The sequence below is a fragment of the Hyperolius riggenbachi genome, chromosome 8 (genome assembly GCF_040937935.1).
Source record: "Hyperolius riggenbachi isolate aHypRig1 chromosome 8, aHypRig1.pri, whole genome shotgun sequence".
NCBI lineage: Eukaryota > Metazoa > Chordata > Amphibia > Anura > Hyperoliidae > Hyperolius > Hyperolius riggenbachi.
The window spans coordinates 77,451,796-77,471,872 of NC_090653.1; the positions used below are offsets into that span (position 1 = coordinate 77,451,796).

Consider the following 20,077-nt stretch of genomic DNA (forward strand, 5'->3'; position numbering starts at 1 on the left):
GGGGAGGTCTTAGGGCTAGGCATCGGTAGAGGGGAGGTCTTAGGGCTAGGCATCGGTAGAGGGGAGGTCTTAGGGCTAGGCATCGGTAGAGGGGAGGTCTTAGGGCTAGGCATCGGTAGAGGGGAGGTCTTAGGGCTAGGCATCGGTAGAGGGGAGGTCTTAGGGCTAGGCATCGGTAGAGGGGAGGTCTTAGGGCTAGGCATCGGTAGAGGGGAGGTCTTAGGGCTAGGCATCGGTAGAGGGGAGGTCTTAGGGCTAGGCATCGGTAGAGGGGAGGTCTTAGGGCTAGGCACCGGTAGAGGGGAGGTCTTAGGGCTAGGCATCGGTAGAGGGGAGGTCTTAGGGCTAGGCATCGGTAGAGGGGAGGTCTTAGGGCTAGGCATCGGTAGAGGGGAGGTCTTAGGGCTAGGCATCGGTAGAGGGGAGGTCTTAGGGCTAGGCATCGGTAGAGGGGAGGTCTTAGGGCTAGGCATCGGTAGAGGGGAGGTCTTAGGGCTAGGCATCGGTAGAGGGGAGGTCTTAGGGCTAGGCATCGGTAGAGGGGAGGTCTTAGGGCTAGGCATCGGTAGAGGGGAGGTCTTAGGGCTAGGCATCGGTAGAGGGGAGGTCTTAGGGCTAGGCATCGGTAGAGGGGAGGTCTTAGGGCTAGGCATCGGTAGAGGGGAGGTCTTAGGGCTAGGCATCGGTAGAGGGGAGGTCTTAGGGCTAGGCATCGGTAGAGGGGAGGTCTTAGGGCTAGGCATCGGTAGAGGGGAGGTCTTAGGGCTAGGCATCGGTAGAGGGGAGGTCTTAGGGCTAGGCATCGGTAGAGGGGAGGTCTTAGGGCTAGGCATCGGTAGAGGGAGGTCTTGGGGTTAGGGCATTGGTACAGGGAGAGTTAAGTGTGAGAATAGGGTTACATTAGGACATAGTAAAATATCGGTAATGATTACCAATATTTTACTACTGGAATTAGTAGAATATTGGTAATTTTACAGAATTTCTAGTAGCGGCAATGCCTCGCACCCTTTGTCCCCTGTGCCTTTCTTTTTTACATGTATGCAGTTACCTTTCTCCATACCAAGCTTAGAAATGTGCCTAATAAAGTTCTTACCTTGTAAAAGGAAAAAGTCAGCGGGTGTTTTCTTAAGCGCAGCTTTTGCTTTTTCGCTACTCCAGTCAATTTCCAAGGCGTCCTTCAAGCGGCAGAAGTCTATTTTCTGACAAGGACAAAAGCGGAGAAGTTTTAAGTCGCAAAGGGAATATTTTCCCAGGGAAAAGTTGAACTTACTGTCATTTTGGAACACCCGCCTCCCTCCTTCCGTTCCCCTCCCCCTCGAGCTGTTTAAAACATTTAGACAGCGAGAGGAACATTGATTGGGGCCGCTGCAATGTCACTTGTGGATAATGAGGCAGAGTGTTCCAGCTGCCGAGGACATTGTGTTCTACTTTTCCAGAATACTTTTTATGCATTTTGTAACTTTACTCAGGTGGAAATTATTTTAGCTGTGATGGATTCCTGGACAGAGCACTAGGTAATAGGACATAAAAGCCCTGGTGTATCATATTATATGACTACCTCCCAGAATTCACTTCCCATTCCTCAAGGGAGGGTAGAAGACTCCTTAAAGAGACGCTGCAGCGAAAAATTTTTATAAAATGATTTGTATGTGTAGTACAGCTAAGAAATAAAACATTAGGATCAGTGACATAAGTCTAATATTGTTTCCAGTACAAGAAGAGTTAAGAAACTCCAGTTGTCTAGACAAAAGAGCCATTGAGCTCCACGACTTTCAAAGTCACAGAGAGCTCGGTCTTCTGAAGCCTATGTCAAGTGTCTGGCACTGTATTTTTTTTCTGCAGAGGACAGTTCAAAAGTTCACTAGCCTGCTCTGTAAAATCATTTAGAATGCAGAGTAGTGTGTAAACTGCAAATATTACGGAATGATGCAATGTTATAAAACAAAAACTATATAACTGAAGAAAAAAAATATGCGACTATTTTCTTTGCTACTATTGTTCTAGCAATTATCCATACTACACAACCAATTCACATCAATTTTTTTCCCCTTCAGTGTCTCTTTAAAGGGGAGCTCTAGAACAAGCATCTTCCTACATTTTAGCTTTAGGTACACAGAGGAGACTGTGCCAACCTCGGTCAAGTTTTTCTGGCTGGCTGAGTTGTTGGGGAGTTTCCTCTCAATTCTTGCCCTTGTGATAACGAGGATAATGTAGCAAAATATCTACAATGGGGTGGAGTGGTAGTTTTAAGCACCAATTTTATTTAAAGGAATACTATCGCTTGAAATGACTTTTTTTTATTAATACTCTATATTAGTGTACACATTACCACTAGTGCTAGGGGCACTTTATTTATTCACCCAGGTCTCTCTCTCGCTATCCCTGCCTAAAAATTCATTTCTCACACAGCTCATAGTAGTTTGGGTCACCCTGAGCTGCTTGGTTACTCTGTCACACAGCTCACAAATATATTTCACTGTGTCACTCACAGCATGCAGCAGACATGAGGAGAAATAGGCTGATCTGAGATGGTAACAAGTAACTAAATGAGCTGGAATATTGCTGGAATATAACTAGCTATACCACGATTCTGTGTTTACACTCAGACTGGCTGCCTGCTTGAGGTGATTCACTCCAGGCTGCATCCACTTTACAAGCTGCTGAGAGGGGCAGACCACTGTCTACAATTAGCATTATTATTAGGGATGGGACGAATCCACAATTTCTTCGAATCCGAATCCGGATCCGAATCTAAAAAGGTTCTCGAATATCTCGAACCTTTCGAATCCCGAATCTAACGAATCCTGCACATAAGAATTGTGCGATCCATGGTATAGTTGCCCGCAGTATAAGTACCCAGGCCTAGGTAGCGAGGTAAAGGTGCCTTCAGTATAGCTAGCTAGGTATGGGTGCCTTCAATATGGGTAGCTTTCAGTACAGGTAGCAAGGTATAGGGGCCTTCAGTATAGGTAGCAAGGTATAGGGGCCCTAAGTATAGGTAGCAGGGTATATGGGCCTTCAGTATAGGTAGCAGGGTATATGGGCCTTCAGTATAGGTAGCAGGGTATATGGGCCTTCAGTATAGGTAGCAGGGTATATGGGCCTTCAGTAAAGGTAGCAGGGTATATGGGCCTTCAGTAAAGGTAGCAGGGTATATGGGCCTTCAGTATTGGTAGTTAACTAGGTATAGGGGCCTTCAGTATAGGTAGGTAGGTAAAGGGACCTTCAGTATAGGTTTATAGGGTATAGGGCCTTAAGTATAGGTAGGTATGTAGGTAGGTAGGTATAGGGGCCTTTAGGTAGGTAGGTAAAGGGACCTTCAGTATAGGTAGCAGAGTATAGGGCCTTAAGTATAGGTAGGTATGTAGGTAGGTATAGGGGCCTTTAGGTAGGTATAGGGGCCTTTAGGTAGGTGGGTAGGTATAGGGGCCTTTAGGTAGATAGGTGTAGGGGCCTTTAGGTAGGTGGGTAGGTAGGTGTAGGGGCCTGTAGGTAGGTAGGTATAGGGGCCTTTAGGTAGGTAGGTAGGTATAGGGGCCTTTAGGTAGGTGGGTAGGTAGGTGTAGGGGCTTTTAGGTAGGTAGGTAGGTATAGGGGCCTTTAGGTAGGTAGGTATAGGGGCCTTTAGGTAGGTAGGTAGGTAGGGGGGCCTGTAGGTAGGTAGATGGGTGGGTAGGTATAGGGGCCTTTAGGTAGGCAGGTGAGTAGGTAGGTAGGTATAGGGGCCTGTAGGTAGGTATACGGGCCTTTAGGTAGGTAGGTATAGGAGCCTTTAGGTAGGTAGGTATAGGGGCCTGTAGGTGGGTAGGTAGGTATAGGGGCCTGTAGGTAGGTAGGTAGGTAGGTATAGGGGCCTGTAGGTGGGTAGGTAGGTAGATGAGTAGGTAGGTATAGGGGCCTTCCCCATGCCTCCTCCGCTCACCGCCAACCCCCCTCTCCGTGCCTCCTCCGCTCACCCCTGCATAAGTATCTACTCACCTTTCCGTGGAGCGCAGAGCGGCAGACCTCTTCGATACTTCCCTGTTCCCTCTAGTGGCCGGACCGGCTCTTACTGATGACATCATTGTAAGAGCCGGTCACTAGGGGGAACCAGGAAGTCGGCGAGAGGTCTGCCGCTCTGCGCTCCGCTCAGGTGAGTTGATGCTGTCGAACGGAGGAGGCGCGGGGGGGGGGGGGGGGGTCGGAGGAGGTCGGGGGAGGATGAGTGCGAGCGGAGCGGGGCGGGGGAGCGGCGTATGCGGCGATGCAGCGTCGGGATTCGGCGGATTCGAAAAGTGAAAAAGGGCGTCGGGATTCGAATCCACGAATCTCGAATATTTCTCAATATTCGAGGGATTCGTGGATTCGCCGGATTCGTCGTCCCACCCCTAATTATTAGTATCTTTATCAGTCAAGAGAAGCAAAGATAATAAACACACATTGCTAGAATCTTTAACCCCTTACCACCATATAAACAAGATTATTTTAGCAAGGTGATTAGACTATAAACTGAGGAGTTGATAGCAACTCCCCTGTGCAGAGATATGGTCTAGCCCTCTGGGAGCCCTCAGTATTAGATACATTTGTATCCAACACTGACGCCAAAACTGAGGGAGGATTTTACAGCTGAGAGGAACAGCTGTGTGAGGAATCAAATTGCTCCTAGTACTTACCCTAATGTGTGCTACAACATACAGCATTTAAAAATAAATGCATACATCGATAGTATTCCTTTAACCACCTTAGCGGTATGGACGAGCTCAGCTCGTCCATTACCGCCAGAGGGTGCCGCTCAGGCCCTGCTGGGCCGATTTTGATGAAATAAAGAGCAGCACACGCAGCCGGCACTTTGCCAGCCGCGTGTGCTGCCCGATCGCCGCCGCTCTGCGGCGATCCGCCGCGAGCAGCGGCGAAAGAGGGTCCCCCCAGCCGCCTGAGCCCTGCGCAGCCGGAACAAATAGTTCCGGACAGCGCTAAGGGCTGGATCGGAGGCGGCTGACGTCCATGACGTCACTCCGCTCGTCGCCATGGCGACAGGAGAAGCCAAACACGGAAGGCTGCTCATTGCGGCCTTCCGTGTTACTTTTGGCCGCCGGAGGCGATCAGAAGAACGCCTCCGGAGCGCCATCTAGTGGGCTTTCATGCAGCCAACTTTCAGTTGGCTGCATGAAATAGTTTTTTTTTTATTTAAAAAAAACCCTCATGCAGCCGCCCTGGCGATCTTAATAGAACGGCAGGGTGGTTAAGTACATGGATGTCAAAGGCACTGAAGCGTGAATCCAAAAACTAACCTATGGGGAGAAAACGAGACCCTAATCTCCCCAGGAAGGCTCTACTCCAGCAAAGGTCCTCTTCTTTTAGGACTCTTGTTCCTGGCGGTCAACTTTGAGGCAAGTGACTTCACCCAGCAATGTCAGTCTCCACTGCTTTGAGGCTCTGCTTTGTGGTTTGGGTAAAAGCCCTGCCAATCAAAGCCACTGCATAGTGCAGGGTATCAGCAGAATGGGCAGAAGTCGCATTTATATTGGATTTAACAACTTTTAGAGAATTCATGGCAGGAACAACTGCACAGAGAAGACAACAGAAGACCAACAGAAGCAATGGAGACCAGAGAGGGATTCAGAGGAGGTATCACATTTTCTGCTCGCACGTTAGCTTGGGGGGCAGGGACTGGAATCGATCTATATTTGCAGCCAACTATAAACTTCCAACTTTGCCAGGAAGTCATGGCGATCATTACTGGTGTTCAATCACTAGCATTAAGACTGGGTGACATGGAAAAAATTATATTTTAGCATCCCTACCATCCTTAGTATACAGAGGACATATTTAAACCTTTGCATGTATGTAAACAACAAACATATACCCCAAACATGAAACTAAGTCATAAAGCGCTCTCAAGTGTTCCTCTTGTTGTTTGAGCAATTTACTGCAGAAAACAAAAAACACACTTTTGCATACCCCATATAGCAATTAAATGGATTACGAAACAAAAGTTTGTCTTCATAAAACAGAAGGTATTTGTGATTATTCAGGTTGGCGTAAGCTCTGAGGTGTCCCACAATGCATCACTGCTGAAAATGCTAATCTTCCCTTTGTTGTCCCTGATGGCTAAACAACTCCAGAACCACTGGAATGCAATATTTCAGCTTAATATTACAGAGCCAAACTAATCCACACGTACAGACTATTTCTGATTGGGTGATGTTTATCAGTGCATGTCATGGATTAATATGGCTCTATGGGGTAGGACTGGAAGCATCCAGAGTTACAGATTGCCCAACAAGCTCATGGTGAACCAGAACTTTCAGTCCCTTACACACTTCTAGTTCTGGTTCACCATGAGCTTGCTGGGAAATCTGTAAGTATGGATTACAAAGAAAGATTGTTTGGGACAATTAAACTGAGGTTTGACCTTAAAGAAATCTTTGTGGACTTTCTGAAGTTCAAAAAGCAACCAGGAGGCCATTAGTAACTCAGCTGTGGCTGGAGATGCCAACTTGTAATATGAAAAACATGTTACTGAGTATAGGGATGCCTACCAAACAACAAACAACTAAAAACTGCTGACTGTGTTCTTACAAGTGTGTGTGTGTATATATATATATATATATCCCACCCACATTCTATTCTGTCAATGGCACGGACAAGAACTACACAACTAGGTTGGAAAAATAGTAGAAAATTTGTGAGATAGAGGATAGGAGGGGTATGTCCCGACTGAGCACAAAAAAATGAATGGGGAAAAAAATACAAAACTTTATTAACTAGTGATAAGCACACTAAACACAAAAACACATAAAATCACATATCAGCGTTCTACCCCACCTATCCCCCCCACCCTCGTTATCCCTTCAAATGATCCCTCAAAACCCCAAAAAGCTCATAACATCACATATGCACATAGATGGATCACTGGCTGTGCAGCCAAAAAGAAAAATCTAGATAAAAAGGAAGAAAACAGTCGAGCATACTAGTAGTAGGTGAATAACCATGTGAATGGTATGTTGAAGATTTTTTTGCATTAGGTCACATAATAAAGACAGCGATGTTGCGCTTAATCTGTACTAGTAGTAGTAATAAACAAGATACAAAGAGCATGAGGGGTTATAATCCTCGACTCCCAGCCAAGCGCATATGCCCTTGATGAAGTACTGTAAGTTTAATATGTAAGCAGTCGTGTGTAGATCCAAGCAACCGCCTATGGCAAGGTGTCCTCAGCAGGTCAACAAGTTAAAGTGGACCCAAATTAAAAATACAAGATTTCAGAAATAAAATCTATTTTCTAAATTATAATAATAAATAGCAGCCTTTTTTCAGCTGCATGATTACAAATATAAAATATTTTACATTTATTGGAGGAACCCCTCCCTTCCTTTCAAATTGCCAGGATTTTTCCGGCAGATTGGTGGAGTAGGTGGTGTCTGGCAATGGAGGAATTGCTAATGGCTGCCCCCAGTATAATCCTAGCTATGAAAAGAGAAGGGTGAAAAGCATGCACTGAAACGATCATAGGTTTGAAGGAGTGTTTATTTATCTTTGTATGTGTCAGAGTGGTGCAACTAAATATTTTTAATTAAAAAAAATGTTTGGTTTGGGTCCGCTTTAACAACACAGGTTGGAAAATAAAGGCAGCTGTCTAAAGCCTGGTACACACTTTCAATTATGATTGGCCAATTACTGACCAATTTTACATCCTTCACACAGTATGAAAGTGTACCTGCACAATATCTAGTGACTATACTACAAGGAGGTCGTAAAATTGGTCAGTGATTGGGCAAGCATAACTGAAAGTGTGCATCAGGCTTAAAAGGACACCTGAAGCGAAAATAAACGAATAAAATAAACAATTTTATCAATCTTCCATCTCCTAAAAATGACTTTTTAAAATATTGCAGTTTTATTGTATGTTTAAATCTACTTTTTAAGTTTTAACTGTTTTATTGTTTTTGCTCAGTGACACATTCATTGAAGTATGCCAGAGCTAAAATCTATGAACTATTTACCCTTTTTATCTCTTTCCTGCTCTCAGAAGCCATTTTCTACTAGGAAAGTGTTTTATAGTTGGAATTTCTTATCAGTGAGGGTCACACTGTAGTCACTTCCTGTCTGAGTCAGGACTGAGTCAGCTACTTACATACCTGATATTTAAAGTGAACCTTCAGTCAGTTAAAAAAAATGAGTTTTACTCACCTGGGGCTTCTACCAGCCCCCTGCAGCAGTCCTGTGCCCTCACAGCCACTCAATAATCCTCTGGTCCCCCGCTGCCAGCTGGTTTGGTTTTTTTCCGCATTCCCGACTGCAATTAGCGCTATTGCGGGCAGCAACGCGTACAAAAATATGCGTTGCCGCATATCTATGCGTTCATAATGCGGCAACGCGTATTTTTGTATGCGTTGCGGCCCGCGATAGCGCTAATTACAGTCAGGAATGCGGAAAAAGGTACGCGTGGCCAGTCCTGACGGGCCTGTCAGCAAAAACGAAACTAGCTGGCAGCGGAGGGCCAGAGGATTAGTGAGTGGCTGCGAGGGCACAGGACTGCTGCAGGGGGCTGGTAGAAGCCCCAGGTGAGTAAAACCCATTCTTTTTCTGGCTTAAGTGTCCCTTTAACGCTTTCAGGTAGAGAAAGAAAAAAAGGAATACAGCATAGTTATTTGTGTGCTAGGCACTGTACATACCCCTGCCTATCTCATTATGTCACCTCAAGTATCCTTTAAGAATGGAGACATTCACTTCTGCCCACCAACTAAAACAGGACTAAAACTGACTTTGCATTAAGTGTCCCACTTATCAATTAAGCTGTGTATTATTACATTTATAAGATCAATAAATGGGCATCCTACGTTAAAAACAGAATAAGAAAACAAACGATTGCACCATCCTAGCGGGAGCCATTACATAATCAGTTAGGAGTCCTTGGGCAAGAATCCCCAACTCTCCAAGATGGCTTAACTGAGCATACCAAGTGACTGCAGCTCTTAAGTGCTTTGACTCCGACAGAAGAAAATCACTAAACAAATGTAAGCAGCATTTCACTTAATCAGCATAATACGTTGTACTATGCAGTTAAAATCTGCACCTCAACCAATTGGTTGCAATACACATACTCATCGTCCTTTAAAAAGTCATAAAAAGTTTGTACAACCCACAAAGTTTACCAACACATGGCTGTATCACTACTTAAAGAGAACCAGAGACGAAGCACCCTCATGTATTTTATTACATTTATCAGTGGGAACATGACAGTAAACACCTACCCTGCTTTTAGTTTTATTCTTCTCAGTCTAATCTATCTGTTATCAACTGTGATAAGAATCGGACTATTCAGTCGAGGTTTGACCTGGAATCATTATAGCTGAGTCACTCTTCTGTGGAGTCTTTTCAAGCCCAAGCCTTCCCCCTCCTGGCTCAAATTTCATGTTTTACATACTGAGAGCTGTGATGACATGTGAGGGGCTGCTGCTGCAGGAAAAATCTCTGTCTAACAGACAAGTGTGGCTGTGTGATCTGTGTGCTCTGTGTGTGCAGCCTGTCATTATTATCTACTGTATGCAGTTTCATTACTATGAGAGACACTTCCTACAGGCAGCCACAAAGCATACCAGAATATGAAGTTGAAATCACACAGATAAAAGCCTACAGCAGCCCTGCTTGTCTATAGTCTCATATAGCCTAGACAGCACATCCAGAACACCTCATAACCTGGAACAGAAGGAATATGAGCCGGCGGCCATATTGGATATTTCCTGGAGCAATAATGGATAAAAAGCACTCAAAAAGGCACACCAGAGTGGCGAAATTATCGGGTAGAGCATTTATTCTTTACAAGCTATCAACTGATATGTTTATTTTGTGTGAATCGTTCATATCTGGTTCCCTTTAAAGAGGAACTTTAACCAGGGATTGAACTTATGGTAATTACAATCAGTAGTTGATGATACGCCCATTACCACAAGAAAAGTTTTCCTTTTCTTGAATAGATCATCAGGTGGGTCTGTATGGCTGATAATGTGGTGAAACCCCTCCCACAGCGTGACATCATGACCAAGAGGTCCTGACAGTTTGCTGTCTGTGAACCTCTTTGCATTGTGGGAAATGACCGCTTTTTCCAAGTGCCAAGCAAGCAATATCTCCCTCTGTGCATAGAGCTCTCAGTAAGCGAACATTCCACACAGATCACCTGGCAGAACTAAAAATGTCACCACCAGTGACATATTTCAGAATGTAAATTATTTAGAGGAAAGACTTTATAATCAGCAAACACTGACTAAATCTATAAATGAATATTGTAAACAATAAGCAATTATATTCCTTATGTTATTTGCACTACAGTTCCTCTTATTTAATCTTCAGTCAAAACTGTATTACGATAAATGTTACTGTATGTAGTTGAACAAGAAAACAAAAACACCACAAAAAGAAGAGACCACCTGCCGTGATCATGACCTGATGTTATTTCTGGATGGCAAGGGTCATGTCCTCGTACGTTTCCCATGTAGATCCAATCTGTACAGTTGGACCTGAACTCTTGCACAGGACAGAAGGAAACCATAAAGAAATAAACCCTGTATGTATTTAGAGAGTTTAGCCTGTCTATTTCTGTGTCCAATCACAAGTTGTAATTTGATCCTTCAGTTGTGTCAGCTGACTGCCACGGCAGAGAGATAATAGGCTGCTCCCATGAAAGCAGTAAGTAGACAAACTTCGGATTTATTGCAGGATTTGTATCAGATGTAACAAAGAAATTTTTTCTTTAAAGGTTATTATGCTGTTGCTTAACTTTTAGAACAGAGAGAAAGTACTGAGTTCAGGTCCGGTGTGAGCTTAGCATTACAGCTGTACCTGGTACCACCCAGTAGTAAAGCAGCACCATAGTGCAAAGTGCCTATCATCAGAACAAAAGCAAACCACTGTATGAACTGCATCGCCACCCCAATGTAGCGCAGAAACATTTTCTTCCTAAACTTGTTTTAGGACTGCCTGGTCAAGCTGGCAATTGTTTGAAATGTTGTCCATTGGCAGATTATATTCCTGACAGTGGCAGGTTATTCACTTGTTTGGCAATCTTTGTTTAATCCATTTCTAGACTCACAGGTATCTATGATAAAAGAATCTAAAAAGTTTAAAACATGAGGAGGCAGTGGTGGACTTACCTCCTCCAAGCAGACACAAAAATTGCCAATGTGTTTGTCAAATACAACAAGTTTATTTACATACTCCGGGGACAATGCAACGAGTTTCGAAGGTTTGATCCCGCTTCTTCAGGCAACAACAACGAGGTGTCTGGCTCTTCTACTGACCACATATGCTATTGCTCCGTTGTTACTGCCTGATGAAGCGGTATCAAACCTGCAAAACGCTTTGCATTGTTCCCCGGAGTATGTAAATGAACTTGTATTTGACAAACACATTGGCAATTTTTGTATCTGCTTGGAGGAGGCAAGTCCACCACTGCCTCCTCAGGTTTTAAACTTTTTAGATTCTTTTATCCTTTTGTCACCTCTCTATCCATACTATGCTAGGGTTCTGTTTAGTTTAGTGTTGTGACTGCATAGGCATGGCCATTGGACATCTTCAATAAAGATGTAACCATGATCCGAAGCAGACTACAACTCTTGACAGCTTGTATGGTTTAGATTACATTGGGGAAAAATAATGAAGACTTTTGTCTCTTATGGAAATATTTAATCCTTTGGGAAGTGGGAGGTTATCTGGAGACCTCTTATTAAATAGAGGAATTACTTATGACAGAGAATTTTAGAAACGTGTGAAGGAGGAGAGATTTTCACTTGTCTCACACTTAGTTTCCAAATGTCAAACCAGGTGGGCTAGTACTTCTCAGGTGGTGGAGCTCCATTCCCAGAGGCTCAGCCTTCCCATTCAATACCAGGCTATTTAAAGGGAACAAGAGACGAGGGGAACCCTAAAAATGGAAAAAGATTTTATACATACCGGCACCTGGGGCTTTCTCCAGCCCCATAAGCCTCGATCGCTCCCACGCCGCCTTTCTCTGCTGCCTCTACCGTGTTTCCCCTAAAGTAAGACATCCCCTGAGAATAAGCCCTAGCAGGAATTCCTAGCATGCTTGAAATATAAGCCATCCGCCGAATGTAAGCCCTAGCAGAAGCCCATATGACACCAGCAAGTCACGCTCAATACAAAGCCTAGATACAGGAGAGCAGCAGTATAATGTGAGGTCTACAGTCCTAAATGATGAGGTCTACAGTCCTAAATTATAACATATGTGTGTCAGGCAATTTGTGTTTTTGTTGGAGCCAGCCCTCCTGCTCTGTCGTGATAAGCATCAGCAGCACTTCACCTCTTCCCAGGACACAGATTATCCTATCATTGCTCTGGGGAGCCTGACAGAGTTCTCTGCCTGCAAGAAATAGACTCTTAAGGTTCCCATACACTTACTCGATTTCCCGCCGATAGACAACAGATTCGATCACTATGATTGAATCTGCTGTGAAATCGATGCGCAAACGCTGACAGATCAACAGATTTCTGTCCGAAATCGATCGATCCAGTCGATCTGTCCGCGCAGAAAATTTCGCTCGAGGTCGGGAGTGCGTCAATAGCGGCATTCGAATGTCCGACGACCGACGCTAGCGGCAATACATTACCTGTTCCGCCGTTGCGTGTCCCCGCAGTTCCTTCTCCACGCTGGGCTCCAGCTGGCTTCACTTACTTCCTGTCGGGGGAAGTTTTAACAGTGGAGCGTCCTCTGTTTAAACTTCCCCGACAGGAAGTAAAGTGAAGCTAAAGCCCAGAGCAGAGAAGAGACAGCAGAGACCGTGGGACTCGCACCGGCCGTATCAGGTAATGTATGCAGGGGGCGACGGCAGCGGCAGCTCCACAGATTGTGAATCAATTGCATAGTGAAATCGATTCAAAATCTGTTTGCCGTGTAGGCAGCCAATAGATCCCTCTTTGATCAGATTCGATCACAGAGAGATCTATCTGCTGGTCGATCTGGTGGCAATCGCCCAGTGTATGGCTGTCTTAACCCACATGATCAGCAGAATCAATTTCATGTAAGCGAGAGCCAATATCTGCAAACCACAAGCTCTGTGCATGCTGCTTGTGTTTCAGCTTGGCATGCAGTATATACATTTTGTATAGGGAAACTACCAGTATTTCCCCCAAAAATAAGACATCCTCTGAAAATAATCCCTAGCACATCTTTTGGAGCAAAAATTAATATAAGACAGTGTCTTATTTTCGGGTAAACAAGGTATCCGCCAGTACCGGGTCCCGTCACTTCCGCCGGACGCGGGCAGTTTTACGCATCCACAGGGACTCCCTCCGTCTCTTTATGCATGCGCAGTACGAAGGGAGCGCACTGCACTTGCGTTGACTGGCCAAAATGACGGGACCTGGTACCGGCAGATAGAGGCAGTGGAGAAAGACGGCGTGGGAGCTGGAGGAAGCCCCAGGTATGTATGTATATGTATTCTTCGTCTCTGGTTCTCTTTAAGGGATAACAAGTATAAACGGAAAAAAAAATGTGGGGGGGGGGGGATTTGGGCATACTGGGGGTTCATGTAACTCCAGAGGATGCAATAGAAGAATATGATACACAGTGATTAAGTGTGGGCAGCATTGAGGATCTCAGTGTTGTTAAAACCCTAACATGAAGACATTTATAGTAAAGTTATGGCAATTGGCTAGGATGTGCATGCTTCCTAACCATCTCATTTTAGCTACACCCCACCTATGCCCCATCTATTTGGCTATGCCTGTCCTATTCCTTCTTCCTGTACATGCCTCTCCCACTCTGTAATGTTGGAAGGTAAGTAGTCATCTGCCTGGAGTGCTGTGCTCAGACCACAGAAAAGCTTCATAATAAACCAGCCTAAAGAAAAAAGAAATCCTCAAGGGAAGGGAAATTTCTGAAACATGAGTATTACAAAGCTACCTTTTTCACACCGGATTTAGCTTTAGCAGCCTATTGTTTAGACAGGCCAACCCCAGCCATACAAAAGTTCCTACATAACAAAGACCTCTCTGTTCCTACTTAATATCAGCCCCCAGGGTAATGCGACCTTTGGACTCAAACTCTGTTGGTTTAGAAAAATAAGGGATGCGGACTGTCTGAGCACCACATATACACTGACATCTGCAAACAACAGGTCTATTTGATGCACAGAGGCAGCTTCATTTTGTCTGACAGTTGCCTGGAGGAGAGCCTGTCCAGACAAGGCTCCTCGCTGTGACACTGAACTCAGGAGAGGGGAAAGGTGCGCCCATGGCAGCCCTAATGACACAAGACGAAGGTCAATATTACATATAAATGGAGCTATTTAACACAATAAAGACCCAGGGGAATTACTTCTTATAGCTGTAACTACCATCTATTGGAATTCCTTCAATAATAAGTAAAAAATCCACCTGCGATAACCCTCTTAGCCATCAGTGACCTCCACCTTTCCATGTGGCAGACAACACAATTGTGACATATCTGAATGGGAGCATTCAGAGCAAATTAAAGAGGTTCATTTCAGGCTAAGGCTTCTTTTACACTGCAAATTGCAATTCCGATATCCGATTCCAATGGAGTGATTTTCACTTGATGCTAGCAAAATAAGAAAAACAACGCAGCATGCAGGACTTAGTGCAACAAAAATCGGAATCACATGTAAAAAAAAAAAAAAAAAAAACGCATCAAAATCGAATCAGATTTCTGATTTTGATGCACTTTTACGTGATTCTGATTTTGAATTGGATTTACAAGAGTCCAGCATGCTACGTTTTTCTTCTTGTGTTGCAAGCATCAAGTGATGATCGCGGCTCGCAGGGTAAATGTAAACACACGGGGAAGATCTTCCCCGGTGTTTACATATATACGGCGCTGCTGCGCAGCAGCGCCGTAGAGGAGATCGGTGATCCCCGGCCTCTGATTGGCCGGGGATCACCGGCATCTGATAGGCTAAAGCCTATCCCATCAGGCGCAGGACGGAAATCCGTCCTGCGCCGCTCACAGGGGGAGGGAGAGGGAGGGAAGGGGAAGGAGGCCAGGAATCGCTGCAGAGGGGGGCTTTGAAGAGCCCCCCGCAAGCGCAAGCAGCCGGCGGCGATCAGACCCCCCCAGCAGGACATCTCCCTAGTGGGGAAAAAAGGGGGGGGGAAGTCTGATCGGCCTGGCTGCTATCTGATCGGTGCTGCGGGCTGGAGAGCCCACGCAGCACCGATCAGCAAAAAAAACCTGGCACAGAAGTGGTTAAATATGCATGTCAAAGGAGTATATTAATATAATTTTTTAATGATGGGTTTGTAAATAGTGATGGACGCAAATTGAAAAAAATGCACCTTTATTTCCAAATAAAATATCGGCGCCATACATTGTGATAGGGACATAATTTAAATGGTGTAACAAGCAGGACAAATAAGAAAATAAAATATATGGGTTTTAATTACAGTAGCATGTATTAATTTCCAACTATAATGGCCAAAAACTGAGAAATGATTTTTTTTCCATTTCTTTCTTAATATTCCTGTTGAAATGGATTTTGAATAAAATAATTCTTAGCAAAATGTATTACTCAAAGAAAGCCTAATTGGTGGCGGAAAAAACAAGATATAGATCAATTCATTGTGATGAGTAGTGATTATTGGCAAAGGAATGGGAGGTGAAAGTTTTTCAGATGCAAAAATTAAACAACCCTGTGGGCTGAAGTGGTTAAACTTTCCGATAAGATTAAACTCCTCCTACCCCATTTATTTTCCACCTGTACTTATTGACATATAAGCTTTAAAGTGGAACTTCACCATCATTTGTTCGATTATTTCGTTAGATAGAATATGAAGATTTTTCCAACGTGTGCGACAGGATACGGTAATCGTTTGTTTCTCTTGATCAAAAAATTATTTTTGACTTTCTTCCAATTCAATCTTTATGGTTGAATAAACTGGAAAATTGAACATTTTTATTGTACCCTGTATGGACAGTATAAGATGTACACAGAGTTAGATAGACGGGGGCCTGATTGATGTTCGTTGTTCCTGTCTGTACCCTCTACAAGTACTCTTACCAAGGACTAGTTTTGATTTCTATTTAACAGCTAACCTACAGTATATCCTACATTTAAAGTGCATCTATTTTGTACATAAACAGAGCTACACTAATGCTTAAAAGTTAAAATGCCCCATTGCATTGTCCGTTTAAATAAAATTCACTGGAACTCCATATCAGCTGGGTTCCAGTGCATAGATCTACCCCCTTGCAGAAAATGGCCCTGGCCTTCTCTATATCAGATATAGAAAAGGCAGAGGCCTTTTTCCACAAGGTGGTAGGGTTACACTCCAGCACCCGGCTGATGGGAGGCCAAGGTGATTCTTACTATAGAGACGAAGCGCCAGGGAATTCAGGTTGGCAATAACAAGCTGGGAAGGTAGACAGGGTAGAGTGTAAGCTTCTTGGCCAGCAGCTTTGTTTTGTTTCCAAAAGCAGATGGCATCTTAATATAGCTTTAAAATTCCTAAGGGGAACAGAGGCGCCAGCAGGGTAAAAGTGGATAAAACCTTTAAAATTTGCTTGGAGGAAGCGGTGGACTTACCTCCATAAAGCAGACATGAAAGACTGTCTGTATAATAGTAATCACATTTATTATATACTACCTCAAAAATGCAACGCGTTTCGCAGGCCACGCCCGCTTCATCAGGCAATAAACATGGGGACAAACAGAATTTCAACAGTAGTGCCTCAGCGACTATAGCGACTGAGTAGCGACTGAGGCGCTACTCCTGCTACTGCTGAAATTCTGTTCGTCCCCACATTTTGCTGTACCGTGTCCACCCCTGGTGGAGGGGTGATCTACCCCTTTTTCTCATCTACAGAGAGCGACTTCTTAATTCTGAGTGAGGACAGGTCTAATCTCCGCACCTGCCTATACAGTGGTTGCCTATGTGGTAACCCACGTTTGTGAGTATACACTTCTCACTAATTATCTTTACTATATTTATGCTGAACATACTACACTATATTGGGCTCTCGGTTTCTCTAACTTTAAAATTCCTAAGCTTTGGCAGTGATGAAATGCCTTTTTTTGTTACATATGTTCACTCAAAAAAACTGTAATATGAAAATCAGAGGAGTCAAAGTCGGTGAAAATATAAACTGAGGAGTCTGATGATTTTTGTACCGACACCACAGCCCTGGCTCAACTTTTCAGGTTTTGGAAGTTCAAACCTGGCTGTTAATAGATGCTTTTTACAAACATTAAAATGTCAAATCCTCCAGGAGCACTAAGGGTTGGTGCACACCAGAGCGGTTCTGAAGCGTTTTTTATAACGCTTGCGGGGGAAAACCGCTTGGCTAATGAAAGTGAATGAGATGGTGCACACCAGAGCCGTTCATTTTTTTCCACAAACGCAAACTCGGGTGCTGCAGAATTTTTTTTAGATTTCTGCCTCAATGTTAAAGTATAGGAAAGTGGAAAACAGCTCTGAAAAATGCTCGATCAGGGCGGTTTTCCACGCGTTTTCGTTACAGAAGCTGTTCAGTAACAGCTTTTACTTTAACAATATTTGTAATCTGCTACACAAACGCTCCGAAAAACCGCTAGGCATGTTTAGAAAATGTCTCTAAACATGCCTAGAATAAGAATCACTCTGAAATCTGCTTCAAAAACCTCTAGCGCTTTGCAGATCTGCTAGAGGTTTTTGGTGTGCACTGGCCCTTATATAGGTTTGTTGCCAAACCTTCAGTGAAAATAGAGTTTCACTTTTAAATGTAATGTTCATGAATCTAAAAGTAAAAACAACATTCCATAATCCTGCACGGAGCAAATCCAGATTACCACACAAAGCACAAGTGGTAAAAACAGCATTCATCAATACATCATAAAACATGTCAATTATGGAAATTGATGTCAACTGTTTAACATACAATAGGATAATAAATAAATAATAAAAAAGACTAAATGGAGGATGAGCAGACATACAACGTCATGTCACACATGAAAACAACTTGGGGGGCTGGGGTTTTGCCAGCTGAGTCCTATAAAAAGGATATGGTTGCTATTCATGGATCAATGAAAGCAATCCAAAGTCAAGCCAGGCCAAGGAAATTACAATAAGAACAGGAGTAACACCTTAACCACTTAAAGAAACACCACTGAAGCGAAAAAAAAAAATATGATATAGTGAATTGGTTGTGTACTATTATTATTATTATTTATTGTATTTATATAGCGCCAACATATTACGCAGCGCGGCACAATAGATAAAAGGGTTAACATACAAGGTAGGACATACAGGAAACTCACAACAAAACAAGATCATGCAAATGAATAATTACTAGAAGATTAGCAGCAAAGAAAATATTCTCACATTTTTATTTTCAGGTATATAGTGTTTTTTCTAACATTGCATCATTCTATAATATGTGCACATTACACAACACTCAGCATTCAAAATGAGTCTTTCAGAGCAGTCTGTGACCTCTCCTCTGGCAGAAAAAAAGTAAATAGTTCAGATAATATAAGTCAGAAAACAGCCCTCTCCATGACTTTGAAAGTCCTAGAGCTTAATAGCTTTTTTGCATAGAGATAACAACTGGAGTTTCTTAACTCTTCCTGTACTGGAAACAATTAAACTGATGTATCTGATCTTAATGTTTTATTTCTTAGCTGTACTACACATACAAATCATAATATCATAATTTTTTTTCTGCTTCAGTGTCTCTTTAACCCTCCTGGCGGTATAAAAAAATCCGCCAGGAGGGAGCGCAGCAGTTTTTTTTTTATTTTTTTTTCCCTATATCATGTAGCGAGCCCAGGGCTCGCTACATGATAGCCGCTGCTCAGCGGCATCCCCCGCCCTCTTCGATCGCCTTCGGCGATCTCCGATCAGGAAATCCCGTTCAAAGAACGGGATTTCCTGGAGGGCTTCCCCCGTCGCCATGGCGACGGGGCGGGATGACGTCACCGACGGGGCGGGATGACGTCACCGACGTCGGGACGTCATTGGGAGTCCCGGGCCACCCCTCGGCGCTGCCTGGCACTGATTGGCCAGGCAGCGCACGGGGTCTGGGGGGGGGGGGGGGCCGTGTGGCGCGACGGATATCGGCGATTGTGCGCGGGGCGGCGGCGATCAGTGTGCTGGCGCAGCTAGCAAAGTGCTAGCTGCGTCCAGCAAAAAAAAAAATTTAAACAAATCGGCCCAGCAGGGCCTGAGCGGCACCCTCCGGCGGCTTACCCCGAACTACGTTCGGGGTTACCGCCAAGGAAGTTAAGGACCAGCTAACGCCCATAGGCGTTTACCATGGAAACGGATCGAGCGGCCTTTCCATGTCAGTTCACGGAGGGTGTCTCCGTGAACAGCCTGAGAGCTGCCGATCGCGGCTCGCCGGCAAAATGTAAACACGCGGGGAAGAAATCCCCGCTGTTTACATCATACGGCGCTGCTGCGCAGCAGCGCCGTGACGTAGATCGGCGATCCCCGGCCTCTGATTGGCCGGGGATCGCCGGCATATGATAGGCTGAAGCCTATCCTTCAATGGAGGGAGAGGGAGTGACGGGAAGGCATGGAGCACCGAAAACGCTGCGGAGGGGGGCTTTGAAGAGCCCCCCCGTAGATCACAAACAGCCGGCGGCGATCAGACATCCCCCTAGTGGGGAAAAAAGGGGCGGAAGTTTGATCGCCAAGGCTCAATCCTGATCGGTGCTGCGGGCTGGAGAGCCCACGCAGCACCGATCACTGCAGAAAGCCCTGGTCCTTAAGTAGTCTACCAGAGCTTAAAAAAAAAAAAAAAAAAAAAAAAAGATTTATACATACCCGAGGCTACCTCCAGCCCCATCCGGTCTGATCGCTCCCACGCCGCCATCCTGTGCTGTCTGCAGCTTCGGAGACCGGGTCCCGTCACTTTCGTCAGTTGGAGCCAGTCTACGCAGGAGAAGCACACCCTCTATTTATCTCTACAGCAGCTGCTGGAGAGATACACAAACAGTGCAGTTCACTTACGTCAGACTGGCTCCGACTGACGGAAGTAACAGGACCAAATATCGAAGCTGCAGGCACTGCAGGGCGCTCGGAGTGGGAGCGATCCAAGCGGATGGGGCTGGAGGAAGCCTCAGGTATGTATTAATCTTTTTTT

At 44.6% G+C, this 20,077-nt stretch overlaps 1 protein-coding gene across 2 annotated transcripts in view; it reads right to left on the reverse strand.

The window, feature by feature from the left end:
• The window catches only part of SAE1 (SUMO1 activating enzyme subunit 1), a 146,624-nt gene that overhangs the window by 71,928 nt on the left and 54,619 nt on the right, over positions 1 to 20,077 (reverse strand). For both annotated transcript variants that reach the window (XM_068250728.1, XM_068250729.1), the window contains exon 6: positions 1,094 to 1,199. In XM_068250728.1, coding sequence (XP_068106829.1) covers positions 1,094 to 1,199 — 106 coding nt within the window. The remainder of the gene's footprint in view (positions 1 to 1,093; positions 1,200 to 20,077) is intronic.